The sequence below is a fragment of the Plutella xylostella genome, chromosome 15 (genome assembly GCF_932276165.1).
Source record: "Plutella xylostella chromosome 15, ilPluXylo3.1, whole genome shotgun sequence".
NCBI lineage: Eukaryota > Metazoa > Arthropoda > Insecta > Lepidoptera > Plutellidae > Plutella > Plutella xylostella.
In genome coordinates, this window is record NC_063995.1 from 7800295 (window position 1) to 7827888 (window position 27594).

Here is a 27594-nt window from a genome sequence, read left to right on the forward strand (position 1 = left end):
AGGAACACATAAATGTTATGGAGGTAGGGTATTCCGCAATATTTATGTCAAATGTCTCAAACCAGTGGGTAGTTCGAAAATTATGCTGTTTGATTATAGTAGGTGTCACAATAATTCCTACCTACCCTTTGAATACTTTCATATTTCTCCTGACAGGTTGGACCGTATGTATTTTTCAAAACTACCCACTCGTTAGAGACACCTTTCTTCTACCAACTACCTCCATACCATTTCTGTGTTCCTGGTACTCTAATATATCGCTACTCACGTTCGCAAAAGTCGTGGCTCCGTAACATAAGAGAATGGATGCGCTTGGCGAAGAATAGAGAGGAGTATGCTGCATACTCCTCTCTATTCTTCTTGCATACTGTATGCAGAGCTGACCGCCAACCTCCAGTAGTGGAGAGGCACTTGAAGAAGAAGAAGATCGCATTAAAAATGCACCACATCGTCACGTCACCAACACCTGTACATCTCATTTGAAATCATAAGGTCTTGACAAAGACGTCTTCCAAAAGCACCATAACATCCGTCTCCACGTTCTAACATTTTTGTGTCGAGGGCGTCGAGGGTCACACGTTCGGCCGGCCGGGGCAAAACACTCAAAAAGTGTTTCACAGGACACAGATTATGATCATTACGTCAATCTCAGCCAAAATGGGTTCTGTGTTCTCAGCTGATTGTCAATTGTCAATAATGTCATGTTTGTTTTGAAATATTTAGCCAAAATTCGTAAATAAAGTAAAACTGCTTTGCTTGTTTCACTTTGCATGAAATAAATAATAATTCTATCAGGATCTCCTCAATATTAAACTTTAGCTAGAAACAAATTAAAAGGGATGCTCCTATTTTCCAATTTGTTACTTATACTGTTAATACAATCACAACATTTGATAACTACAGCCGAGCCCTATGAATCGTCTAAAATTAATTCTCAAGGTAGGTAACACTCTAATGTCTTTAAAAAATTGTATACCTTGGCTACTACTTTGTGTGACATTTTATAAACATTCAGTGGTTATAGATTTATAGTAACCATCATGGAAGTCGATTAGTCGTAGATCACATTTTATTCAGTCGACTGCTATAATATCAAATAAATAACAAGCTAATAATTCGTTTCAGAATTACTATTGTGTCGAAAATGTGGCGCTGATGTTGTCGACTCGTCATACTTATTTACTAAGATAAGCCCTGGGTCTAAAAAGCCAAAGCAAGAAAATATTTTTGGAAAAAAGAATGTAACTGTGCAATCTCTTGTAAATCCATTTGGAATTAAATTTGAAATTGTCACCGCAGAAAAAGCGAGATGTGAAAATGTGGGGCCGGTAAGAATAAATCAACTACTAGAACACAATTTATCAATAATTTCTCTTGTTTTATCTCAAAATGTATCTTTGTAGAGGCAGAGTGCAGAATCTTGGTTCCCGGGGTACACATGGAGGATATGTGTCTGTCCACACTGTGGGCAACACCTCGGCTGGACTTTTGAGACCACAAATGAAGATGACTTACCTGTGAAGAATGAGGATGCTACCTCATTTCATGGCATCATATTGTCAAATATTTTAGGAGAAAATTGTAAGTGCCTAAACAGTGTAACTAGTACAGATATACATTATTATATTCATTCCTCATAGTTATGGTCAAATTGCTTGGTACCTTTTACCAAATTCTATACAATAATAAAATTAATATTGTTTCTAATTATAATGCCCTAAACCTAAACCCTTTACCCAAATTAGTAATCTTAACAAATTTTCAGTTACAGACTCTCTGATAATGATGCCAACAACATACCAGATGTGAGAAGAGAAGAATAACAAAAAATGTAAAGGAAATGAAAATCTTCATAAACTTATTGTTACTGTATTTTTATTACTGAATAAAAACAAAAATTGTCTTACAACAAAAAATTATAATTAAAAAATATCCTAGGAGGTACAAGGGATGCTTGGTAAAAACACAATTAATTGTGAATTTTTCCACCACAGCCTAGAAATGTTAGAAAATATAAGTTGGTATCTTAAACCAAATACTAAGTCATTAATAAGTTGCAAGAAGCACTTAAAAAGTTGTCCAATTGCAAAGCAAATAACAAGAAACTATAAAAAACTAATTCAATCTTACACACATTATGCAAACATGTTAATATTTTAAATGAGATAAACTCTAACTTAACCTAATAGATTTCCTTACATAACTACGAAAAATACCTTTACAAAGTTGTACTCATTTCTATCTCAAAGAAGAAATACATACATAAGTCAAAGTATGATCTATTCAATTAAGATATTAGGTTGATAGTTTCTGCAAACCACATCACTGAATGTTCATTTTAAACCTTATAACACTATTCAACTGAGATAACTTCTTTAGTTCAGTCTGTCAAAAGATGAAATAATATAATTAACTGGCAAACCTTTCATGAAGAGTTTGCCTAGTAGCTGCTGGTGTTGGCGAGAAGTTGTTGATGCCATTAGGTGGATCTCCAGACACAGAGCCACCTGCAGAAGATTTACCCTGAATATCAGCTATTTCCTTCTGAAGTTTTGGATTTAAAACTTGTTTATTAATAAATTTTCTACCAACTCCACGGTTTCCTCCTCTGTTTGCACCTCTTCCTCTTGATCTTGTTGAACGGTTGCTGACATTACTTTTGTAAGAACGGTTGGATCTGTTTGATCCCATCGACTTGACGCTACCAGGCCCACTTCTAGTGTTATACCCTCCAAACTGATTATTCAACTGAGCTAGATTTTGTCTTGTCAAATAACCTCCATTACCAACACTGTTGCGACGCCGGTTGGCAAAGTTGTTTTGGACACTAACAGTTAATTGGGAAGCTGCACTGAAAGAATTGTTCCTTGATCTGGATCTGGATCTAGACCTTGTGAAAGTCTGAGATTTTATCATATTTTGCTGCAAATTTCTTCTTTGCTCTTGTAGCATTTGATCAGATCTTAATCCTACAGCACTGAACCGGTTATTTGTGGTGAAACCACCTCTTCCACGCTTAGAGATACCTCTTTTGGCCACAGCAAGAGGTTTTCCTCGTTGATTAACCCCAAGGCGGCTGTGAACCCCACCTCTTAGGTTAGGATTAGAATTTGATCTGCGAAGACCATTTGCCTGTTGCTGTCCTGTAAATTTCAATGCAATTAAAAAAAATTATGTAAGTTTAAGAATTTGCTTTGTTACTGCTATTATGATAAGAATTTATGAAGATGAATGCTATAAAATTATTCATAACTAGTTTTCTACTTCAGATTACTCCCAAGAAATAAATGAAAAAGGATTATTGTTAATTAAAAAAAAAACTGCTATAAACACCTACCTCTGTTAAATCTTTGCTTTAGAGGTGGAATCTTCAAATCCACATCTTCAAGACCAGCTCTGCCTCTGGGCGTCAAACCGCGTCGCCCCCTTGATATAGAACGAGCCCCCGAGTTAGAACGGAAGCGCTGACGGGATCTGGAGCGGTTGCGAGACTGGGAGCGGCCTCTGTTCTGCGGACCTCGCGACTGAGAGCGGCCTCGGTTCTGTGGTCCTCGTGACTGAGAACGGCCACGGTTCTGTGGTCCACGCGACTTAGAGCGGCTCCGGGTTTGGGGACCCCGCGACTGAGAGCGGCCCCTCGACTGCGAGCGCCCGCGACCAGCATTGGGCGCGCCTCCACCGCGGCCGCGGCCGGCACCTCCTCGCCCGCGCGCGGCTGTGCCTCCACGACCACGAGTTCGGCTAACGCGTTGATATTTATTTTGTTTGATGATCTCATCTGAAATTGTAAAGGTTCTCGTGGTATTATTACATCCCAGATCCTCTTGTAGCCCAACAACATCCAAAATATTTAGAAGTGAATATAATTTCTATAATTGAATAAGTGTTTGATATATATGTAATTCATTTTTACTTGATGCATTTTTAATAAATTGCGAATAACAGACAAAAATAGACGAAATGTGACTCAAGTTAGCGGCATTTTGCTGTAACAGATTGATTACTTACCTAAAGACATATTGACAGAGTCTGCCATGTTGATAGATAGCAATATCTCATTAATTTTTATGAAAATATTAAACTAGAGCAAGCTAAACACTTATTGCACTTCTTCGGATAGAAAATATTTATTTTTAGCCAGAAAAATAGTAGGTTAGGAAACCATTTTGTTTTTAATGTTCACAGAATAGACCACTGAGATTTGACTCTGCCCTCAAAATAATAACTCGTACCACTTTCCATTGCAAAATTCTACTGGCTATCTACTGTCCATTTTAAGCCTTGTTCGCACTAGTGACTATACCATTCCACTAGCCTACTCGGCACTCGGTTGTTTATTTTCTCTATGGCTGCGCTGGAGTCAAGGCACAAGAGCAAGAGTATTTTATATCGCGTCGTCATATTCTTGGGCTTAGAAACTTGTATTTTGTATCCGCAAACGTTTGAAAACTGCTGCCTAGACTGGGATATAGACTTAGTATATACTGGCGTATACGGCAAATGAACCAAGGCAATGTCGGAGTGGTGGCCAAGGGAGGGACGGCGATCAGTCGGTAGACCGCCGACCCGTTGGTCCGATGACATTAGGAGAGTGACTGGACCAAACTGGATGAGAGTAGCACAGGATCGTGGGACTTGGCATAACCAGGGTGTCCACTCATAATGCTCCAAAAAATTCCCTGACTTCCCTGACTTTCCCTGACCGTTCCAAAAAATTTCCCTGACCGAAGATCAAAATATAATACCCCATCCACACGCTCGGCGAACAATGGCAAACAGCAAACAGCAAACACTGACGTGTGGATGGGTGTTTGTCGTTGTTTGCCTGTTTGTGTTTGTGTTCGCCAGTGTTCGGCATCGGTGTCGGTTTTTCTTGCCAGATCAAAGGATGTTCGGCAAACAGTTTCCTACCTATCCACACGTCTGGCAGCGGTCAGTATGCGCGCTAGCATTGTGGGAGGCGGACGTATCAACTTGCTACACTTTTTCGTTGGCGCGCAAAGCGTAAAAATGCGCTACGATTCTGTAATTTTTGGAGGCTTATCAAAATAAAAATATAAAACAAATTAAAGCCCAAATAAAGCAGTACATTGTACGATTTCTATGTATTTTTAACCGACTTCAAAAAAAGGAGGAGGTTCTCAATTCGTCGGTTTTTTTTTATGTATGTTCACCGATTACTCCGCCGTTTATGAACCGATTTTGAAAATTCTTTTTTTGTTGTATTGGGTTAAGCTCCCAGGTGGTCCCATTTTTTTCAGAATTTTATCTCACCCCTAAGGGTGGGTAAAGGGGTAAAAACAGGGTATGAATTTCCATTTTGGACACATATTAACCGATTCTAATGAAATTACACACACTCACGCCTTGTACTAATGTACTCCCTTGCGGGGTAGGCAGAGGTGCATTGCTGCACCCACTTTTCGCCAGAGTGTTATGTAATAGGGGGCGGGCCTATTGCCATTTTACGGGCACATCCAAGACCCGAGAACAAATATCTGTGTTTAAACAAATATCTGCCCCAGCCGGGAATCGAACCCGGGACCATCGGCTCAGTAGTCAGGGTCACTAACCACTACGCCGTTCGGTCGTCTAATGAAATTAAGAACGTAAATATAGTTCTTATAACAAAAAAATATGATGGTGACCTTGAGCTGATCTGATGATGGAAACGGAAGGCAGTCAAGGGAACTCCTCAACGGTATATAGCATCTACCTCGTGTTTAGGCTTGAATGATTCGTATTGATTAGTAGGACGTTTTGGTATCATTTGCATCTTACTATTGATTAAAAATTATTGCAAATAAACTAAAAACTATAAAATAATAATTAAAAAGAATTACGTTTTTTTTTTTAAATTATTGTTATTATCCCACCATCGTCTTTGCTTTCTTCTTATTTTCCTTTTTTCTTTCTCTTGCTTTAATTTATATAATAGAAATATGTCAACCCGAAAGTAATAGCTCGTCGTCCGCCGTGTTTGCCGGTTCGGAATGTTATGAGCGTTCGCCGAGCATGTGGATGGCTGTTTGTGTTCGGTGTTTGTGTTTGGTGTTTGTGACTTTGTTTGCTGTTTGCCGTGTTTGTGACAAACAGCAAGCGTATGGATGGGGCTTAAACCTGATTTAAGTAATTTGAACACGAAAGCTTCATTTCAAGGTTTTGTATTCATTTGTTTGACACTTATTCAAACTTGACTGCGTAAAAAAATTATACAGGGTCCCCAAAAATTGTATATTAAGAGGGAAGTACTTTATAGCACTTGCTCGTCCATACAAAAAGAGAAAACGTTGGTCTACTTCTAAATATTATACAATCTCCATGATTTTTTAGGATATTGGCGACACAATAAATAATTTATAGTTTTTCACCTCAAATAACGCAATTTTTGTGATCAAAACTGTGCCGAATGACGCCATTGTTGAATAAAAACAATGTTTTTTTTACTAATACCCTAGAATATAATATTCTGAAGCGATTTACATCACAATAAAAAAGATTTGTTGATATTTACTTGGTGAATAACGATTTCTCCCGAAAATTTTATTATAGCATCCATTTATCTCTATAGCACCCGAGCCCCGGGGCATGAGCAAGGGCGTACCCAGGTAGGAGCAGGGGGGGGCAGCTGCCCCCCCCTAGAAGATAAAATAAACGTAAATTTTCCTGCCAAGTGGGAATTAAAAACGTGTTACTTACTGTGCGCGATATAAAGTGTTAGAAACAAAGTATCTTTTCTTTTTAACCGACTTCAAAAAAAGGAGGAGGGTCTCAATTCGTCGGGATCTTTTTTTTTATATATTTTTTATGTATGTTTACCCATTACTCCGCCGTTTATGGACCGATTTTGAAAATTCTTTTTGTTGTTGTTTTGTGTTGAGCTTCCAGGTGGTCCCATATTTTTTTCAGAATTTTATCTCACCCCCAAGGTTGGTAAAAACAGGGTATTAATTTCCATTTTGGGCACCTATTAACCGATTCTAATGAAATGACAATGGCCGTTTTGGGACCTATGTCCAATAAAGATGAGACATTCATCGTTGGATAGCTCTTTTCAAGTGAGCAAAAAAGTATTATGACGACAAATCCGTATAAGTTGTCCATTTTGAAATATATTCGTCAGAAGGAAGTATTTTTCTATGGCATTGCACTCTCTCTTCTGATGACAGTTAGGGCGTAATACACGTAAACACGTACTATTAAAATGGGAGAATTTATTTTCAACTGGTTTTATTTACTGAGATAATAAACAAATATAATATTATATGAATGATGATCATTTTGTAATAAAAATTAAGAATGAATGTGAAAAACTAACCAAAACATTAAAATTACAGAAATAAAATATAAAAACTTTCAAGGTACGATTATTCTAATTGGACCGTAAATCAAGACTAGCGCTTCCGTTATTCATATTCTGCAAAAAAAAACCTTTTCAACGACGTATCACTCATTTCTATTGGTGCTGGTCCCAGCTTCCATATATTGGTGCCCATCATCATTTAGAACGTAAATATAGTTCTTATAACAAAAAAATATGATGGTGACCTTGAGCTGATCTGATGATGGAAATGGAAGGCAGTCAAAGGAACTCCTCAACGGTATATAGCAACTACCTCGTGTTTAGCCTTGAATGATTCGTATTGACTAGTAGGACTTATTGGTATCATTTGAATCTTACTTTTGATTGAATATTATTGAAATTTAACTAAAAACAATAAAATAAAATAATAATTTCAAAAACTAAAAATCCACTAAAATGTAAGAAATAATTTACATCAATTTTATGTGACATTACAAATATACCTAAGCAGGAACTGATATTTTTTGAAGTTGGTGCCATATTTCTTCATTAGTCAGATATTTTGATTTAATATTCATTTCGGAACAGGTATGAGCTGCCCCCCCCTGGCTGAAATCCTGGGTACGCCCTTGGGCATGAGTGCACAAACGATAGCAAATGTTTTCCTCATTACCTATTTCTCAAGGTTCCCTCTTAAGCCTTAGGAGGCCATTCTGAACAACTTTCTAAGAAAAAAAAACCTAAAAAAACGCATCCACCTTGCAGCAAGTTGCTATAATGCCTAGTCATCATCATCATCATTATCAGCCAATAATCATCCACTGCTGGATATAGGCCTCTCCCAAGGAGCGACACAACACTCGGTCCTCGGCCTTCCTCATCCAACCACTACCCGCCACCCGTCTAAGGTCGTCAGTCCAGCGGGCAGGAGGGCGTCCCACGCTGCGTTTGCCTGTTCGTGGTCTCCACTCAAGAACTCGTCTACCCCAACGGTTATCGGTTCTTCGGCAGATATGACCAGCCCACTGCCACTTCAGCTTGCATATTTTGACAGCTATGTCGGTAACCTTAGTCCTCTGACAGATAATCTCATTTCTGATACGATCCATCAGAGAAACCCCAAGCATAGCTCTCTCCATAGCACGCTAGTGACTAGTCTGCCTAGTTTAAGTCTGACTAAAATTTTACTGATTACCATCGAAGTAGATATTGAAACCGAAATTGAAACAGAACCAATTTTTTGTTGTATGGCACTCTCCTGCCTGACAAAGTTGTTAGTTGTGTAAGTATTTTTTTATGAAATTTGATTAAACATGCAGTACAAAATATAATAAAATTCGTTTTGCTCTGCTAAATTAGTAAAAAAATAAGTTTTAGATTAATAGATGCTGCGCGGAGGCAGCATATGCGGTCTCGCTGAGGTATAAAATAATTAGCGAATTGAGAACCTCCTCCTTTTTTCAAAGTCAGTTAATGAGCGCGGCCGCAGCGCGTCTGCACCAACAAAATCATGTTATTTTTTATCACGAACTTCTAAAAGTTAAAATAAAAAAATCCTAAATTAAATTTGTTTTGAATGTTGAGATGAGTCACCCTCTTTTGCATCAAACTGTATATACGGGACATAATTTTACCAGCTGAGTTTGGGGTCTAGCTAATCTTTTAGAATTACTACTATTTTTTTCTATCTGTTATAATTGATTAAATCACGATATAAACTTACCCCCTTATTCATAAAAAGGTTACTAGACGCTTTAGCTATTGAACTGTTCTGTGTAACGAGAGAGGGAGCGAGAGGGACAAAACAGTTCAATAGCTAAAGCGTCTAGTAACGTTTTTATGAATAAGGGAAAGTTTATTTAAAAAACTTAATTAGTAAGGATCAGTCAAAAATATTCCAAATCTAAACGAGATTTTATTTTATGACTTACTTATTTCATGTAAAAAAGAAGTATTACTAGTAAAGAAAAGTACCAAAATTATGCTAGAAAAGGGTCATTTTTCCCTGACTTTCCAGGTGGCCCATCAATTTCCCTGACTTTCCCTGACTTTCCAGATAGTGGACACCCTGATAACATGGAGGAGGCCTATACCCTGCAGTGGGTTGACATAGGCTAATGATGATGATGATATACTAAGTCTATGGACTGGGACTATATCCAAGTCCTCGTTGTTTTATGGTTCGGTAAAATAGTATCGAATCCTGTGCTCGCGACTCTGCAGCGAGCATAGGATTCGATACTATTTTCGAATCTACACGAAGGGTCACTTTTACCAAACGCTAAACGTATTTAAATCAAATTTTAATTTAAAATACATTTTGTACTAACTGACAGACGTATGACAGGCTACTAAATAAGTTTAGCGTTTGGTGAAATTCTACCTAACATTATAGAAAAAACAAATGTCACTTTTGGAACTATGTAACTTTGCCTTATATTTAGACAGTGACAGTTGACGATACGCAACGTTGACGGAGGATCGAAACTTGTACTCACGACTGTGTACTAAAGATAAATAAAAGTACTTTGCTAGCGTTTTGTCATTACAGTTGTGCAGTGTATTGTGGTTTCGTCCGTAGGAATACTTTAAAATAAAATGAGTATAAGACTTTTAAGAATTGAACATGTGAAGTTTTATTTAACAAAATTGAAAATAGGTGAAATAAATAACATTATATAGGTACTTTAGAAATAATTAATTTGTACATTATTTTATTCCTCTTACATGTTAAATCAAATTCTTAAATACTTACTTCAGGACGAGAATGAAGTGTTATAAAACTTATTACAAACTTGAGTTAATAAGGTTTTTACCAAGATGAAATTATTGTTATTTTCACTGTTACATGATATTATACACTATACTAGATGCTCTCAAAATTGAGCTAAGTGCCGAAGCAGCTTTAGTACCAAAATATTTATTTGATAAATTAGATTTCTGGATCATACATTTTGACCATCACAGTTCGCTGTTATAAAGCGTATTTTAAAATAGAAGGCCATCGAATTAGGCACCAGTACTAGGCCTATGTCTGACCAAGTACATTATTATAAATTTACAAATCAAACCGTTTTCATAATTTTTAAGTACTTTCAAATCGTTAAAAGTTTATAAAGTTGAAGAGAAGGTCATGGAGATCAGAATTAGTTTCACCGGTGGACTCGCTATTCATCAATAACATACTATCTACAGAAGCTGTATAACGTTACTCAGAAAAATATACTTGTGTTTAGCATTACATCACCTCTTAAAATGGTGTCGCAATTTTTTACTATGATTAACTTATATTTTACAATATATTTTAGCTAATAACAACAATTATAAAAAGATATTTTTCTACAAAATACATTCTATCACAACACATACATTATAAAATAGTGTAAATTACACTAATATAAAGGTATAATTTACTGAAGTTTATTATTGAGAAAACATTGTTTGAGTAAGAACAATATCAGTAATAGAAACCATTTAAGATGTATATGTACGTAGGTACTTAAAATCGATTATTCGACGAATACTTGAACAAATAATTGCAAAGTCTTGTAGATTAGAATTTAGTAAATAAGTGCAAAGGGAATGAGCCTCGGCACGCGTTGAGTATTACACTAGAGCTGACCTCGCGACAGCTTCCTACTCCACTTCTACACTAACACAAAAAATAAATATACTTTTACCAGCTAGTACATTTACATCGAGCGCTGACGCTAGTCCGCTACTGTCTAGTCAGATTTACATTTAATGAGAGGATTTATTACTTGGGTAAGGAGAAGTCGTATATTATAGTCTAATATCATTGGGCGTGGCGGCTCGCAGACAGCCGAGCGGCTCGCGGCAGGGCGGCGCGGGGTCGGGCGCGGGCGCGGGGGCGGCGGGGGCGGGGGGCGGCTCCTCCGGCGTCTGCACGAAGCGCCGGCACTGCACGTCGTCCCCCGCGCCGTAGCGGTGTAGGCTCAGGAACTTGAGGTTGGCCACGATGGACGAGTTGATGTTCCTGGGCGGCACGCTGGCCGTGGTGGCGGAGCGGGACAGGCGCCCCCCGCCCCCCGCGCCGCCCGCCCCCGCCCCCGCCAGCTCCAGCGACTGCCCGCGCGAGTACAGCCGCGACTGGCTGAACCTCGGCGTGAGCCGCCCGATCAGATTCTCCTCCTTCTTTGCGCTTTTCGTGTCCTTCTCGTCGACGGACTTGGGTTTCTTCTTGAGGAAGAAGGGCGTGAGTCGCTCGGCGACGGTGCGCGCGTGCGAGCCGGCGTCGGCGACGCTGGGCGCGGAGGTGGAGGAGGTGAGGGCGGGGGGCGGCGGCGCGGGGGGCGCGGGGGGGTCGCCGTCCTCGCGCACCTGCAGCACGCAGCACGCGTCGCGCCGCAGCTCGTCCAGCAGCGCGTCGTCGGCGCGGGGGCGCGGCGCGCGGGGCGGCACGGCGGGCGGCGCGGCGGCGGGGGCGAGGGGCGAGGCGCACGAGCGGAAGTCGGCCATGAGCTCGTACTCCTTGCAGAGCAGGTCGGGGCGGCGCGGGGTGACGCTGACGTACTCGGCGGGCGGGGAGGGGCGCGGCGGGCGCGCGGGCGGCTCGTCGGGCTCGTGCTTGAGGCAGGACATGGCGAGGTAGCCGGAGCCGGCGGAGCGGCCGGAGCCGCGCGAGTCGCCGCGGCGCAGAGACTCGGCGCTGTCGGCGCGCGCGAGCGGCCGCCCGTCCAGGTCCAGCGCCGCCTCGGGCCGCAGGGGGCGCCACGCCAGCGGCTCCATGTTGCCGCCCGCGCCCGCCAGGTGCAGGTAGTTGTCGTCGCCGATCGGAGCTTGTCTGTGGACGACACACAACATTAATTTATTGGCTATTGGCACGAAGCGTTGTCTTATATTTCACAGTTACATGTAAAGCACATCAAAATTGTTTTATATACTTAAATTTGTATTAAGTGGCATTGGCACATTCAAGAAGGAGGGGCTCTTCTACTACAGGTTTTTTAAACTTACAAGAAGAGACCCACAATGTAATAACATTATATTTTGTAGGTAACAACAATAAAGAATTTTGATTATGATTTTTTTTGAAGCGTGTAGTGTAGTGCGTATGGTACTGACTTGCTCCCGTATTTGGTCTCCCTCGCGAGCGAGCGGTTGTAGATGCGGTGGCGGTGTTCCAGGTCGAACATGGCCTCCTGCAGCTCGCGCAGCGTCGCCGCCTCCGCCTCCCGCTCCTCTATGTTGCCGTCTGGAATACAATACATCTATTAATATTGGATTGTACTGATATCCGCGTTTTTAATAACAGCCTGAAACTGTCTTGATAGAACATTGATCAACGATTGAACTATTCACGCTACACAGCTGGCTGGATATAGAATATGGCAAAATGATGTAGTAAGCCGAAAGGAGGTGACTGAAGAGCTCATCTCGAACATCTTTTGTAAATTCGCAAAAGAGAAATTCCCTTTTCTTGTATCATTTCTCTCCTCCGAGGTAGTTTGGAAGAAATTACTCTTTGTAAAAAGGCCACCATTTGTACCGTCTATGTTGTAAATTTCCTTGTGTAATTTCTGTTTGTGTGTGCAATAAAGAATTATCTATCTATCTCTGTCTCACCGTGCAGATGCAGCCTCTCGTCCAGTCTCTGCGAGTGCGCCACCAGCAGCGCGTGCAGCCGCTGCAGGTCGCGCGCCGGGTCCAGCCGCAGCGCCAGCGTGGCGGGCGCGGGGGGGGAGGCAGGGGGGGAGGGCGAGGCGGGCGCGGGGGGCGGGCAGTCCAGCGACGACGAGCAGCAGCCGTCCGCCGCCGGGTCCGTCTTGTTGCAGCTGGAAATTAATGGAGGTTAGTTAACAGTTATTATTTATTGCAAGATTTGCGTCCGCACGCCAAAACTACGCAGTGGAGATACTGTTACACAGTTATGCTACAATTATTAAAGGATCCAGGTGACAGCTGCGTTTATGGCGTAGAATTATGTACACACCACCTCCAGCTCTATCCGCTGGCATTGTGGATGCCACCTTGGCGCACTTGCTTTTACAGGTCAGTTTGAGACACCATAAATTAGTTTTCACTCTGTTTTGCATATTACTGTGTTACAGCCGCTTAACAGAAAGTTGGTACACCACATACCAGGTCCAGTGCGTGTGCTGGTAGTGGGCGCGGTGGCGCGGCGCGGGCGCGAGGCGGCACAGCGCGCTCAGCAGGCGCACCCACTCGGCTCGCTCCACGCAGTTGTGCGCCTGCACGAATAACACGCGCTCTTGGTGCACTGGAACAGAGAATTGGGGTAGGGTAAGTTTAACGTGTATGTGTCTGTGGTAGCATAACTTCCAAACGGCTGAAATGATTTTCGTCTAGTCTTTTTCGGATCATCGATAATATTATTCCGAGTATTCTTAAACTTATTATATTCAAATCGGCAAAGCCGCTCAAAAGTTATGCGACTTTTAGGGTAAAATTTCGGGGTGTTTTAAGGTTGGATAGAGTGATAGTAAAAGTAAACCCTTCATTGGAAGGGGACCCGTGCCCCAGCAGTGGGGACGTGATGGGTCATGATGTAAGTAGGTTAAAGCCGCATTTACATTTATCTGACGTGTCGTGTCGTGACGCGTCAGAAGCATATCGGTTTCATACATTTAACATGGTGGACATATTTGTATGTCGTGTTGTGTCGACACGTTATGCGAAATGTATGAAACCGAGCGTCACGACACAACACGACACGTGAGTGTGTCTCCAGACACGAACTGACCGATCTGGAAGATGTTGTTGGCGCCGAGCGGCGCGCCGGCGGGCGGGTGGTCCACGGCGGCCACGGCCAGCACGCCCGACAGCGCCAGCCGGTGCGCCGGCTGCTTCGCGCCGCACCGCGACCACGTCAACTCGCCACTGTGGATATTATTAGATCAGATTATTAGATTTATCTTTTGGCATATGGGTTATCATGACGTTTATGGCATAGGCCAATGGGCAAGGGGTGGATAAAAGGCTGTACAGTTAGGGCACTCGCTAAGAAGACGGGTGGATTACAGATTGATTGCGTAAGAAGTTACAGGTAAATTAACTCTTTTAGTTAAGGGTGTTGTAACATTTTATTGTTGCTGAAAAGGTTAACAAATTTATAGATGTCCCACATTCCCAGCTCTCCTGTGAGCACTGACCTGGTAAGTTTGAAGTGTCTCCGCTTGGCGTGCGTGTGCGCGGCGCGCGTCCAGCGCCGGCGCGGGGAGCCGCCGCCGCTGCGGACGCCCTCCGACCGCTTGATCATCGTCCTGAGAGTTGGAAGGTCTATTAATAATTGGTACTTAATTAGAATAAGACATAAATTTGGGAATAGGTGCAAAGGTGCATCGGCGGATGACTTTTTCCACTTTATTATAACGTGTATGAATTCATTATAACGTGGAAAACGAGCACTGATGTGTTAAAAGAATTACGAAGTGACTCCGAAACTATCGTATTTCGTTTAACATATCGGCAGTAATAGACACTAGTTTTAAGATTACAATAAGTTATGTGTTTGTACCTACCCATATCTGATCCAAGGAATGCAGAAACATACAGATCACAAATTAATATTCGGCCATTTATTTCTTAATTCAGGCTATAAATTAACAAAATATTGTTGATTCAGATGATTTAGTTATTTATTGAATCACGAAAGACATTTCAAGGTAAAGTTCGTCAAGATCAATAACAACAGAACTTGACTAGAGTGTTTAATATCGTGTGTGAACATTGAACATACCCTTCCTTGAGCAGCACCGGCGTTTCCTGAATGTTGTTGTGTTGCGTGTCCGTGCTCGTTGAGATTATTTCTAGAAACTGCTTTATTGCTTGCACCTGAAATAAAAATATTAAGGTATTATAAAATGTTCCGTTAGATAAAACAGAAGATATGCCCTTTCTAAAAGTAGAATGGAATGAAAGAGAGGTCATCAAAGTTCATCAGCAGCTTATCTGACCTGGTGACAGCTGACGTTAGCGTATGCAAATTCTTCATTCTTACGAGAGTCATCCATAGTAATGAATGGCTTTTTTATGATGGGCTAGATAAGTCGGTCTCACTCACAGCTCAGTTACTGTAAGATCTTAGCAATAAGGTAACAACTCCCATAATCTCGATATGCAGATGTTTCTACAAATGAAGTTCACTCTAGATTTACGACAATAATTTATTGTAATGCTGCTTTACTAACCACGGCTCTATCGTGCGTGTCACATTAATCGTATACTAATAACCTGCCGTGCCGGCATCCTGAAATTTCGTTTACCTAAAGCTAGAGTCATCATCTACGGACATCACGTCACTATAGTTAACAAAAAACGAACAAATGTCATGCAATAGGTTAGTCAGCTTCATAAGTAGCTGTACAATTTTCAACTGCCATTCATTCATCCAACATCTTCGAGTTTCAGGCTAAAACAAAGAGCTGCTCTTGATGCCAGACGTGACGAACTCCGAAGTAGACCACCAGCTGCCATACACTACCACTACTCCAATGGAATCCTGACATGTAGCCAGTGCAACCGCACGTTCACAGCCAAGATCGGCTACATAAGGCATATGAGGGCACACGAGCGACGCCCTCCCTAGCCGTAACAGTCGCCGTGACCAAACCCGTTCGGACAGAATCAATCAATCAGTTTGACAAAGTACAAAAGTGTATAGCTACTTAAGCAGCTGACCGTACGTTAAAAACAACAACGAGATAGATTCGTGGTTAGCGCAGTGCCCAGCGGAATAACTTTATTTAGAGACCCCCTAGTGCCGCCGACTTAGCAATGAGGTGTAAACTCACATGTCTGGGCGTGCAGAAGCTGCGGTACAGCTCCGCCATGTACTCCTCCTTGCACACCTGCTGCGCCGAGCGGCTGCTCACCAGGTTGCCCAGCGACTGGATCGTCTTCGAGATCAGGGTCAGCGTTCTGTTCGTTTGGGGGTCCTGGAATGTGTGTGCGGTTGAGTAAAAGTTATACTGCTGGAAACGGGTTGCTGTTTCGGTTTAAATATGTAGAAAAGAAAATAACGTATAATTTACTCATACCTATAGGTTTTTTAAGTAAGGTTTCAATGGACAACATTTCATTTTCTTTAACCTATATTTTTATTAGCTATTCGGAAAGTTTATAGAAAATTAGTGGACCCGTATTTTTTTATTTTGTATATACATTAATTTTTGCATGTTATTTTTAACTTTAAAGTTAATTATTTTAAAACCGGAAGTGACGTCACATATTAGGCTCAATTTTTATTTTTGTCTATTGCCTGAGTTTCGAAAAAAAACATAAATGACACTGACAAGTGACATTGAAACTTTGTTTACATGCCAACCAACAAATGGGTCATTTTCAAATGACATTGATATTTCTGATGATGGAAAGTAGGTACTTATCATGTAAAAAATAAGCAGAAGCATTTTTTCAACTGTGTAGGCGGTGGCATGCTCTGGGACATATTATATAGAGGTCATCTCTTAATAATAAATAAAAAAAATAGTCAGAAAGTGTCAGAACAGAATTAATGAAAATGACCCAAATAAACAACAACGTCACGATAAAACGTCAACGTCAATCAAATATGAAAGTGACAGTTACTTTGTTTTTAAATATATGGGCTTTGATCATCAAAATGCATCGCACCTGATGCATGACGTCATCAGCACTTTTTTACTATTTTATGATTTTCTCGAAAATGATACATCCAAAAAATACAAAAACATTTTTTTTGTGGCCTTTAGAGCTAAATCTCGAAATGGTTTTCGATTTATAGCAGCTTTAGTTTTTTGAAATGTTGTCCATTAATATTTTATACATGAATCCAAAAATAACAGTACTATCATATTTGGATCTTGAGCATTCAGTCGCCAAAATGTCTCAATCAAAAGTTTACAACTTTACATTATTAGTAGGAAGATGTGTAACTATGTAATTTTATCTGCATTGTGTCGCAAAAAGTACTTTTTAATGATTATGAGTTTTTAACAACAACAACAGTCTCCGTGGTAATGTCTTAAGCCAACACAGATCTACCTGATTTACCATGAGACCCATTGTTTTTTTATCATTAGAAAGTTTTTATGGCAGTTTTTATCTAGATGAGTTCCTCATTACTCTGATGATTTCTTAGCCTTAAAATGAGGTTAAATCTATTACACAATTAGCATCCTTAAATTATTTATTTTTTATGTAGCCTGCATCGTGTCCCACTGCTGGGCAAAGGCCTCCTTAGATAATGACCACCGTTCCCGATCCTCTGCTTCTTTCGGCCATTGAGGCAAAACCTGTCGAGGTCGTCCCGCCATCTCCGTCTGGGAATTCCGTCTTAAATTATAGATAGTATATTTTTGTTCAAAAAGTAAAGAGTAAAGCGATTTTATACAAGTTGAAATTTTATGAAATTCATAACTCTTTTTATCGCGATGCGACATCGAAGCCCTTGTGCAGCTAGGTGGTCTGTGAAACGCCAAATTTGCGTTTACTGCTCACGGCCCGAAGGGTGTAAAAACCCTCACAAGGCCCGACCAAAGCTCTACATCTACAACATACTCACAATCTGTTCAGTGGTGAGATCGAACAGCCGGGGCCCGAGGATGGCGGGCGCGAAGAACCGCAGGAAGATGAACCCGGAGACCACCGAGTAGCGCACCTCGGCGTTGCGCGGGAAGTGCCGCGCGGCGCACTGCCGCAGCGCGTCGAACAGGCGGCACATCTGGGTCGGGCACGACGCGTAGGACTTGGTTATTGCTCCGAACACCTGCGAATGGAATTGGTATTGAATCTTCTGGTAGTGATTATGATTAGGAGTGGCTACCGATTTACAACAGTCTTCTGATGACACTCGCATAGGTCAAAGTAAAGTATATGGGACTGCCTATACGTTTTATAAAACCCAACTGAGTCCCACACTACGGGTCGCAGCATCGATCAGCGGCGTCAGTAACTAGCTTTACACATGACACATAGCTATATCTTATAACAAGCCAACTCACCCGCTCCACATAGTCCTTCAAATTCGCCAAATTCGTCGTCACAGCGGCGGCAGGCTTCACCCTGGCGGGATCAATCTCACAGGGCCTCCGCTCCGCCAACACCGCAGCTAACGTAGGTCGTAGCACGGACCGAAGGTACGCCGCGCCGGTGAGCCGCATCGCCTCGTCCATCATCTTGGAGACCAGCGTGTTGCCGCGGAAGATTGTCGTTGCGTCACTGAAATGAGGATAGAGAGGTTATGATTGTATTTAGACAGCTAAAAGAGGTTTAAAATATATGTTCAAGAATATTAAGATTGATTTGACACGTAACTTTATTGTGAGGTCCGGTGTCAAAACTGATGATTCAAAAGGTTGTTAGATAGAATCGACTTTTACATTCAATATCTTATGCCTTTATTATTTTCTCAGCGATAACCAAAGTATAAGATACCTACAAAATACCTATTATAAGATATTTTCGTTTGCTACTCAAAATATTATTATGTTAAAATCGACCTTCTACTATTATTGGTAACGAATCCAACATTTCTGATCCAGCATAAAGGATAAATTTTACAGGTGACCTTCAGAATAAGAACAGAACTCCATTCACCTCATCCATCACCGCTAAGTTGGCACGACTGCGCGGCCCAAACAAAAAGGTCCTAACCAAAAAGTCCACAACTCTTCATAATTTTTTCGTCTACAACCATTGAGTATGAATGGTCTGGAGACGAAATAGGCAGACGTTCCCCTCTGGCGGGGTGGTAGGCCAGAAAGGCCCACCGATTTATAAAAACTAGTTGCAGTCTCAATTTTCACTAGACTCAATCTAGTTGGCAAAGCGTTCGTTTCATAGAAAATGATTTGTTTACATACTAAAATGACAGCTTCAATTCATAGAATATCCGGATTCCGGATTTGATCACGGATTTGGTCATGGTTTATTGTTATTAGCTGTTTCCTAGCAACCAATATCAAAAAAATGCAATAGTGATGTACCGGTATGTAGATATGTATTAATCGACAAAAAAGGTCATAGTTGGGAAGCGTCCGTAGTCGAATTGGCTTCAGTAATCGTAACAGATCACTGAGGTTAAGCAAAAACTGACACGGTCAGCCATTGGTAGGTACAGCATGAGTTACCGATTTCAAATGGTTCTTTTCTGGACGCTTCCGTGCTTCGGACAGGACGTTAAGCCGTGGGTCACGGTTGCTGCTTCGGCAGCAGTCGTTAAGCCTAGTCAGAGGCCGCCCACTTACTCGACAACTTCAGTGCATTGTACTCATTCACAAACGGCGATACGGCTCGCGACCTATCACGTGAGTATAAATGTACAGCGAAAAGCGGGTGACTTCGTTTATTAATCATTCCTAATTAAATTTAACTATACCTAATTAATTTGAAATTAGTATTTCTAACCCATGTTCTCGAATTCATCGATAACACTTATCGATAATTGTTACATCCATTGGCAAGAAAAATGAAGACACTGTGTTCTTTATTAAATGACACTTCACGTAACCCTTATTGCTGGGAATTAAAACTCATAATGATATGTCCCATGAGACATAATCATGGTAAACAGTAAAATTTCCCCCCGCAAAAATTGGCAGACTTTTTTGTATCAAGAAAGATCGCTATGACGCTTCCCGAGGGTACACCCGAGTCCGCGTTGTTCTATGTCTACAACCAAGCAGGTTATACTCACGTGAGCACGGAGATCTCGGCATCGGCCAGCTCCTTGACGACGGGCACAATGAGATCGTGGTGCGTGAACAGCCGCACCAGGGGCTGCGCCGCGTCCGTCTTGCTCGACGCTATCTCGCCCAGGATGTACACAGCTGACGTTGTGATTGGCTGAAAGGGGAGGGTTTGTTAGATGGATGACGATAAAATAAAAAGTTCTGCATGCTTTATTATAACTTGTTTCACGGGGAAAGACATCTGACAGAACCCTTATTACATTCGAATAAGGGTAGTTTTTGTTTGTATCAGATATCTTTCGACGTGAAACAAAGTATATGTCTCCTATTTTCAACAGGTCGATGTTGTTTAGTTATGTGGATAGAAATTACGTGAATAGATAGTAGCAGAGTATTTTTTTACGTGTAGTGTTACTTTACCAAATATAAACTGCAAATAAACATTTGTAATGTAATTTGTAAAACAAAAACATGAAACAAATGAATGTGATCTTAGGTATTTAGTAAGGTGCAGCATTCGAACATAGCTAAACGGACAGAGCTAAGGGCCACTTGCAGAAACATATTAAATCTAGATTTAGTGTTAAATCTCGATTTAGTGTCAAATTTTATATGGACTGACGTTTCTTAAATCGACATTTGACATTAAATCTAGATTTAATTTGTTGGTGCAAGGGGCCCTAAAAGTTTAACTAACCTTTGCCGTATTGAGGCGGCCGCACTTTAATCCCCGCCGACTAAAGATCATTAGCAATATACCGAACTACAGTCGCCGATCGATTACCGACCAACAAAGCCACACTACTCGCCAAAGGACATAAAGTTAAGCTTTTATGCTAATTGCGAAAGTTAAACTGCATTTAATCCTTGTTCTTTTAACTTTGAATTAAGTTACTGAAGAGTTCGAAAGTGTTTTTAGTTCTTAGATTAGTATTTTATCGGTGGTTAGCTGAATGTGGTGGTAGGTTGTTAGTATTCCAGAGGCCTGGCTTGGCAAGAGGCCAACAGAGGCTCGGTTTGGCAAAGCCTGGCGCTTAGTTATGTGTCAGCGACCGCCGGCGTTGTTAATGGCTATAACAATGCATCTGCCTCGCTGGCTGCACAAGTTCGTCGAGTAAAGACAATAAATTGTTTCTTTATGGAATACTGTTGTTGATGGTAGCTTGGTGTGTGGGTTAATAACTTTATGCGGTTGATGAATTGCTAATGGTTTTCGTCGAATGCATATTGATAAGTGATGAGGTAGTGTGAGCTGGCAAGGCGTTGTTAACCAAGCACTAAACCGAAATAAGTTTATTTTATCTTTACATAGGCCCCACGAATCGATACGACGAATTGAAAATAAATGTGGTCCTAAAATAGCGTTGTCCACTCTTTCTCTAACACTGTAACCAATAGCCTACCTTCTGCTGCACACTCTTCAGGAACAGCTCCTCCAGCTGCCTATAGTGGTTCAGCGGGAACACGTGGTCCACCGTGTACTGCAGCAGCAGCCGCAGCGAGCCGAGCGTGGCGGCGCCGGCGGCGGAGAGGCGCGTGCCGGGCGGCGTGGCCCCGCGGGAGAGCGCGCCACCCGCGCGGGACGTCAGGAAGTACCTGCCGGGAGGGGGGCTGCTGTTTGAGGACTGGCAGAATTGGGAGAGGGCAGAATTGGGACTGAAAATGTAAGGTGACAGTCTAAACATGACCACGGCGATAACTGCTTAGGTAAACGAGTTCTCAAGTGGATAAACAGGCAAACGAAATGTGAGACTTCGTTCAGCATACCGGAAAGCTGATCTTAGATAGGTAGAGGCTAAATAAGGAAGGGTGAGAAGAGTGTTGTGGCGCTCCTGTTTACGGCCTGTTATGGTATCGGTTATTGTAACAACTTGGTGATATTTACCATGCTCGTAGCGGCGCGGGCGAGGTCTGGCGCAGCTGCAGGCGCACCTCGCCCAGGAACACGGGCGCGGCGGCGTCGTGCCACACGGACACGCGCGCCTCGCACGCCACGCCCGCCGCGCCGCCGCGCTCGCGCGACTCCTCCGACACCAGGTCGAAGCAGAAGATCTCGTCGAACTGAGGATTCACCGTCTTTTTTCTGGGCTTCGTCCGCCGCTCCTCTCTTCGGCCATTGGAGTAGAGCAGCGTGATGAGCGCGAAGGGGTCGCACTGGCCGTTCTTGGTGGTGAGCTCGGAGCACTCGAGTACGCGCAGGCGCAGCGTGTCCGGGCCGGCGCGCGCGGCGCAGTGCCGCTCGGGGTCGGACCAGTAGTCGGCGGCGCCGGGCGGGCCCGCGTCCTCGGCGTGCGCGTGCGGCGGCGGCTTGCTGCGCGCCGCCCACGCCGCGCGGTCCTTCAGGCTCTCGGAGCGGGACAGCGCGGGCGCGGGCTCGGCCGCGGGGCTCAGCAGCTTCTTGCCGGTGGAGGTGGAGTGCGAGCCGAAGCGGATGCTCTCCTTGCAGTACTCGGAGAGGCGCACGAGGTTGTTGGGGCGGCGCGCGGGGTCGCCGGGGTCGGGGTCGGGCGGCTTGGGCTCCACGCGCAGGCGCTTGCGGGAGTCCTCGAGGGTGAGCTCGATGAAGGCCTTGCCCTGCACCTCGGAGTCGGCGTCCACGGGCCGCAGCGCGAACCAGTGGTCCTTGTTGTTGTACTTCTGCAGGTCCTCGCGCTTGATGGCCACCTTGCCGAGCACCTTGTCCTGCTTGAGGTGCTTGTCGCGGTCGAACACGTATATGGAGAGGTAGCGGAATCGCCGGGGCACCTCGAAGTTGAACTCCTCTCCGAAGAATGGACTGTAACAAAATTAAAACATCATTAGTGTCATATAAACCCGGATACGAGGGTCCACTCGATAAAAATTATAATATACTAGGAATTAAGTAATAATCCGCCCACACTCGCAGTAATGGCTACCTATAAATGTTTTGAACGGCTTGAAGAATAGGTCTTGTCAGGGCTATCGAAGGTAAATATTTACCCCCTTATTCATAGAAAAGTTACAATACGTTTTAACTAATAAACTGTTTTGTCCCTCTCTGTCAAAGAACAAATTGTTCTTTGTTGGAGAGGGACAAAACAGTGTATTAGTTAAAACGTTTTGTAACTTCTCTATGAATAAGGGGGTTATACTCGTACTAGGTGACAAGCCCCATTAAACAATCGCTATCGGCTTTCGAACGGCAGTATATTTATTGGCAAGTCTTGCTGCAAGCGCGTGGGGTGCCCCGGCCGGTGCCTCCCACCACCGCTAATGTTGCCAAATTAGCTGCATTACAAGTGCAGCTAATGAAACCTTCCCATGCGGCGCCGGCGCAGGACGCTCGCGGGCGGGAACAATAAAACGTGTAAAATGAACCGCCGCCACCGGCGACCCAACACAACACCGCATCTACATATTCCTGGAGGCTGCCGCTTAAATGACGATTCACTCTATTTCTTTATGTCAGCCGCTGAAATGCTTTTAATTTAAAGTGTTTTGAGGCCGACGCACATTAAAAACTAATTCGCCATGTTTACGAGAGATTAGTGGCGTCGAACGCGAGCCGAGTTAGAATCTTTGTTGTAGAGTCGTTTATCTATTTTATCTGTAGCACAATGACCTAAATATGATGTTTGACGGCGAGTTCGACAGTTTGAGGTTCGCAGCGGCATTGTGCTCGGTTATTCATCGAGTTCTATTCTAGCCGCTGATGTTTAATTAATGAACGTACGGAGCGCCGAGACGCCACCAGGTACGCTCGTGAACAAACTTCATTTAATTTGTATCATCTTGAAAGGTCAGCGTGATGTAACCCACAGTTCCGAGTGGCGCAACGTGGAAATTGCAACGTTACCTTCAAGAGTTTTGGTGCGCGGTCGCCATTCAAAAGTGTAGCGTAAGATACCTTACTGGCTAAATGTCACGAGAATTACAAAATAATGTGAATTTTATGTTACCTAAACTTTTATTAATGGCAATTGAATGGTTTTAAACCAAAAAAATATACAATTTAAAAGTATTTAATGTTCAACATTACGTTATTATTTGTATACTATAGCTGTATAAAGTTTATTAAAGATAATAATAAGATTTGGTTAAGAATTTAAATTCATTGCGTTGCGTATTCTTAATACTTAATTTGATCTTCAACGTCTTCAACTAATTCAACCTCACAGTAGGTAACTTGCTGCCGAAAAGCTCCGAGGCAAACTCTGGTACATGGTGTGAAAAGAAAAGTAGTTTTTGCCTCGGACAGTACCGGGTCGATGTTAATATTTGATAAGGCGTTGGGCGTGAGGCGCGTCGCGTGGGCCCGGTTCTAAGAGAAAGTCGCATCGCGCTATATGAGAACTTACGACTCACCTACAAGACGACATTAAACCTTTTTATACTGAACTCCCGCGGCGCTCAGTGTCATCTCCGACTCATTTTCATAATAAAACCACGATTATCTGTTTGTTTAGTACACTCGTAATGCTTGTAAGCTATCACGCTGGGATATTAATAATATTTAAGTAAATACAATGTAACAAAATGTTTGACACAATTTTTCCCGTATGTACAGGAGATTACAATAGGTGTGTTGTTTGTTTGGTTATCATTAACACGATGTTTCCTTTAGCAGTTTCATGCACACCATCAATTATGTCTGACTGTGTTTACGTTGTTGCTCATTCATTACCGCCGCCAGCCTGCCAGGGAGACAAAGGCAGCTTAATGTCTGTTACTGAATTAGCTCATGTTCTGTGCGATATGCTTTATAACTTCATAATATTGTATACTTTAGTAGGTGCACTCCCCCTTATGACGTCTATTGGGTGCAGTTTAGCTAATACACGTCTTGAAATCCGTGGGCAGTCGGCTGGCTAATCCGTTCACCACACGGTGACAAATCCTAATCTAGCTCTAGTGTTTGTCACATACACGCTATGAAGACAGTTTTAATATAAACTGGATAGTAATGTATCCTTCGACAGCATAAATAATAAGTTGTTTTTAATCCAGTAGAAAAACAAACAAAATATCCAAAATCAGTCACCGAGAGCCCTCGGGGTGGTGAATTAATCAGCCCAGCTGCACACTCTGGGCTGTTTACTAAAGTTATTTCGTGAGCACTTACTACATAATTTCAATGGACTCATTTTCAACTCTCTCTTTATTCTCTCAATGGGTTACCTTGATAGTAGACGTTGGTTTATCGCCTTTCGACTTAAAATTTGTAACAGCACCTTCGTAAGTAGTTGAATTATGCTTTTTGCAACCCTCATCAAGATCCAGTTTCCACTCGGTTAACGAATAATAAAAAGTGGCGGTGGCAGCGTAGGTGATGATTTAATTTGCACGTAAGGTGTTCGCTTTGCTAATTGTTTTACTTGTATTTTATTTGGGGATGCAGGTGTGTAAAGCCGCACACACACGGAGCGTCGATTGGGCCGAGTATCGCGCGGCCGCCGGCGCATCCGGGCGCCAGACCGGTATTTATAAATACATATATTTTATACGTTCCAGCTTCTATACTGCACCTTTGGGTTGTTCCCCCATGAGTCAAAATTCGTATAGTATTCACAAACACATAAAGGTGTTAGTGGTGTTTGTTGCTCTTTGACGAAAAACTTTACAATTCTTGCTACTACGGTGATATTGATAAATTTTACCAAATAAATTATTAATGCAATGCACACTGTACTAACGGCCAAACTACATAATTATTTGGTAAATATTATCATACATAAGTACATATTTATTTAACACTTTTAAGTTTACTTTGTTTACTTAATAAAAAAACACATTTCACACCTTTACACATATTTTAGGGACGTCCGTACAGGAACAACTCCAGAGCTCATAGTTAAGTTTAACCGGAGGTGGATCCCGAGGGGCGGCCCTCACAGAATTAGTGTGGTTTAGTGACACTTGCACCAGTTGCACCGGCGTAGTGTTGCACCAAGCGACACCGCCGCTTTTTAACTGCATTCTTAACTATGCATTTGCAAACTAATGCTAATTATTATAACTAGTTAGTGTTGTTAGTCAGGACAGCTTGCTGGGTGGGTTTGCTCCTTAATGTAATCAACCAATCACAGATAAAATCAATATTACTTAAGTATCTTATAATTTTTATTTATAATCGACGGGATATCTGAATGTTGAGCTTTAATTGCATCTTGTAAATAAACCAGCTTCCGAAAGTGTAATCTCAATCAGCACACCGCTCATAAAAAGTCCATTACACAATCGAAGAGCATCGAAAATATCGGCCCGTCAAAAGTTTGTGGCAAAAAATAGCATATGTTGCATTACAAGGAAGCAGATACGATGAGATCAATGCACTCGACGGACTCAGCCCAGATGAGGTCTGGCCATTTCGGCGCCAGTCGGATCACCACACCAGGTTCCGGTGGCAATCTACCACTTACAAGCTTCCTTCTCAACATGTCGTGTTCCGTGCCGGCTGACAGAAGCCCGTAAAAAAGCGGACGCGCAATATTTCCCGGATTATTCCCATGTGGGGTTGGCTTTACTTTTTAGACATGCCTCTTGCTTTTTCGGTTTCTCACGTTTATTTATAAAACTAATGACTTCATACAGTGATGAGCAAGTACAGATTAGTAGCTGACACTACCTTCATAAAAATAAATAACACGCAAGTTCATCGGCAAAGGTGACTGCGAGCGGAGAGTATTGTCTCGCAACGATAAGTAGTAAGGGCAGTGATAAGGTACAATGAGACAAAGAACCCATTAAGTGAACTCGTCGGCGACAGATGTGACGTGACATTTCCTTCGATATCCGCCACATCCTGCCGGCGGGTCACTACTGGGTCACTCCACGCTATCGTTTCCGACTTGACGCAAGACATTTGAGATAAGTAGCTCTAATCGTGGACAGCGGATACTAAATGTGCCTCTCAACGAGCGGCCAACCGGCGCTGACGGTAGAAAACAAGGAAATCCCAGCGCGTTGACATCATTGTAGTTCATTGAAGAGGTGGTCGCTTTATTACTATAAATTGAAACAAGTGGAATAGTAGAAGCGGCCATGAAACACATTCCCACAAGTAATCGGGCGACGGCGCGTTAGTTGTGGTAATTAGTCGGGACGCCCGTTGTGCGGCGGCGCGGCTTCGTCCATTCATTCCAAATTTGAATGAACGGGGGTGGGGCCGGCGGAAGGGACGTTCCGCGCGAGTGCACGCGCCCGCCGGAACCGGAAACGCATCCGGGACGCCGCCGCCGCGCGCCTCCCTTACCGACCGACCACCTCCCCCATTCACAACACGAATTAAAAAGTTACGAGCCGATCGATAGCGCGGCAAAACTCCACTTGTTGCTTCCGTTTTTTTTTGTTTACTCGATCGTGCTTTATTTTATATTCCAATTTAACAATAAACTTTCAATGCATCGAGAAACTAAATCCGTATTTCACAAAAAACGGGTAAGGTTTTTTTTTATTAAGTTAGAACTCGTTAATTTTATTATTATTTATGGTGTATACAGAGTCTCTCTATCTATATTATAATTCTAATATGTATTATATATATTTATGTACCTAATTCCTTACCGGTTCATATATACAGTACTAAGATGCTACACACACACATAGAGCACACCGCTCCGTGTTTAGAAACACTGAATGGGGACAGGAGAGCCCGTAAATGTCGAGTCGTCATATGGA

The 27594-nt window shown here is 42.5% G+C and overlaps 3 protein-coding genes across 3 annotated transcripts in view; 1 reads left to right on the top strand and 2 right to left on the bottom strand.

Annotated features, from left to right (window-relative positions):
- Window positions 1-688: 688 nt before the first annotated feature.
- On the top strand, window positions 689-1916 carry LOC105392418 (protein cereblon). The gene is made up of 4 exons (XM_011564034.3): window positions 689-939; window positions 1126-1328; window positions 1404-1581; window positions 1766-1916. Exons 1-4 carry the CDS (start codon window positions 840-842, stop codon window positions 1807-1809), a joined length of 525 nt encoding a protein of 174 aa, XP_011562336.2. The 5' UTR covers window positions 689-839; the 3' UTR covers window positions 1810-1916.
- Window positions 1854-4189, bottom strand: LOC105392419 (serine/arginine repetitive matrix protein 2). The gene is made up of 3 exons (XM_011564035.3): window positions 4009-4189; window positions 3338-3778; window positions 1854-3143 (listed from the first exon to the last, which is right to left on the bottom strand). Exons 1-3 carry the CDS (start codon window positions 4034-4036, stop codon window positions 2410-2412), a joined length of 1203 nt encoding a protein of 400 aa, XP_011562337.3. The 5' UTR covers window positions 4037-4189; the 3' UTR covers window positions 1854-2409.
- A 5670-nt stretch (window positions 4190-9859) lies between these two features.
- The window catches only part of LOC105392426 (GTPase-activating protein), a 30793-nt gene continuing 13058 nt past the window's right edge, over window positions 9860-27594 (bottom strand). Inside the window, exons 3-15 of the mRNA XM_048625812.1 lie at window positions 21842-22732; window positions 21360-21552; window positions 19962-20110; window positions 18268-18484; window positions 17829-18032; window positions 16078-16221; window positions 15024-15118; window positions 14437-14547; window positions 14028-14164; window positions 13406-13544; window positions 12890-13098; window positions 12389-12518; window positions 9860-12107 (exon numbers count right to left, since the gene is read on the bottom strand). Of these exons, the coding sequence (XP_048481769.1) occupies window positions 11087-12107; window positions 12389-12518; window positions 12890-13098; window positions 13406-13544; window positions 14028-14164; window positions 14437-14547; window positions 15024-15118; window positions 16078-16221; window positions 17829-18032; window positions 18268-18484; window positions 19962-20110; window positions 21360-21552; window positions 21842-22732 (3640 nt within the window). The 3' untranslated portion in view covers window positions 9860-11086. The remainder of the gene's footprint in view (window positions 12108-12388; window positions 12519-12889; window positions 13099-13405; window positions 13545-14027; window positions 14165-14436; window positions 14548-15023; window positions 15119-16077; window positions 16222-17828; window positions 18033-18267; window positions 18485-19961; window positions 20111-21359; window positions 21553-21841; window positions 22733-27594) is intronic.

What these genes read in the sequence shown, in the direction of transcription:
- LOC105392419 (XM_011564035.3), bottom strand. Translation starts at nt 4,036, where the DNA reads ATGGCAGACTCTGTCAATATGTCTTTAG. An exon ending in CTCTGTCAATATGTCTTTAG is followed by an intron (nt 3,779 to 4,008) that starts GTAAGTAATCAA and finishes TTACAATTTCAG; the next exon opens with ATGAGATCATCAAACAAAAT. An exon ending in AAAGCAAAGATTTAACAGAG is followed by an intron (nt 3,144 to 3,337) that starts GTAGGTGTTTAT and finishes TGAAATTTACAG; the next exon opens with GACAGCAACAGGCAAATGGT.
- LOC105392418 (XM_011564034.3), top strand. Translation starts at nt 840, where the DNA reads ATGCTCCTATTTTCCAATTTGTTACTTATACTGTTAATACAATCACAA. An exon ending in GTCTAAAATTAATTCTCAAG is followed by an intron (nt 940 to 1,125) that starts GTAGGTAACACT and finishes AATTCGTTTCAG; the next exon opens with AATTACTATTGTGTCGAAAA. An exon ending in AAATATTTTAGGAGAAAATT is followed by an intron (nt 1,582 to 1,765) that starts GTAAGTGCCTAA and finishes ACAAATTTTCAG; the next exon opens with TTACAGACTCTCTGATAATG.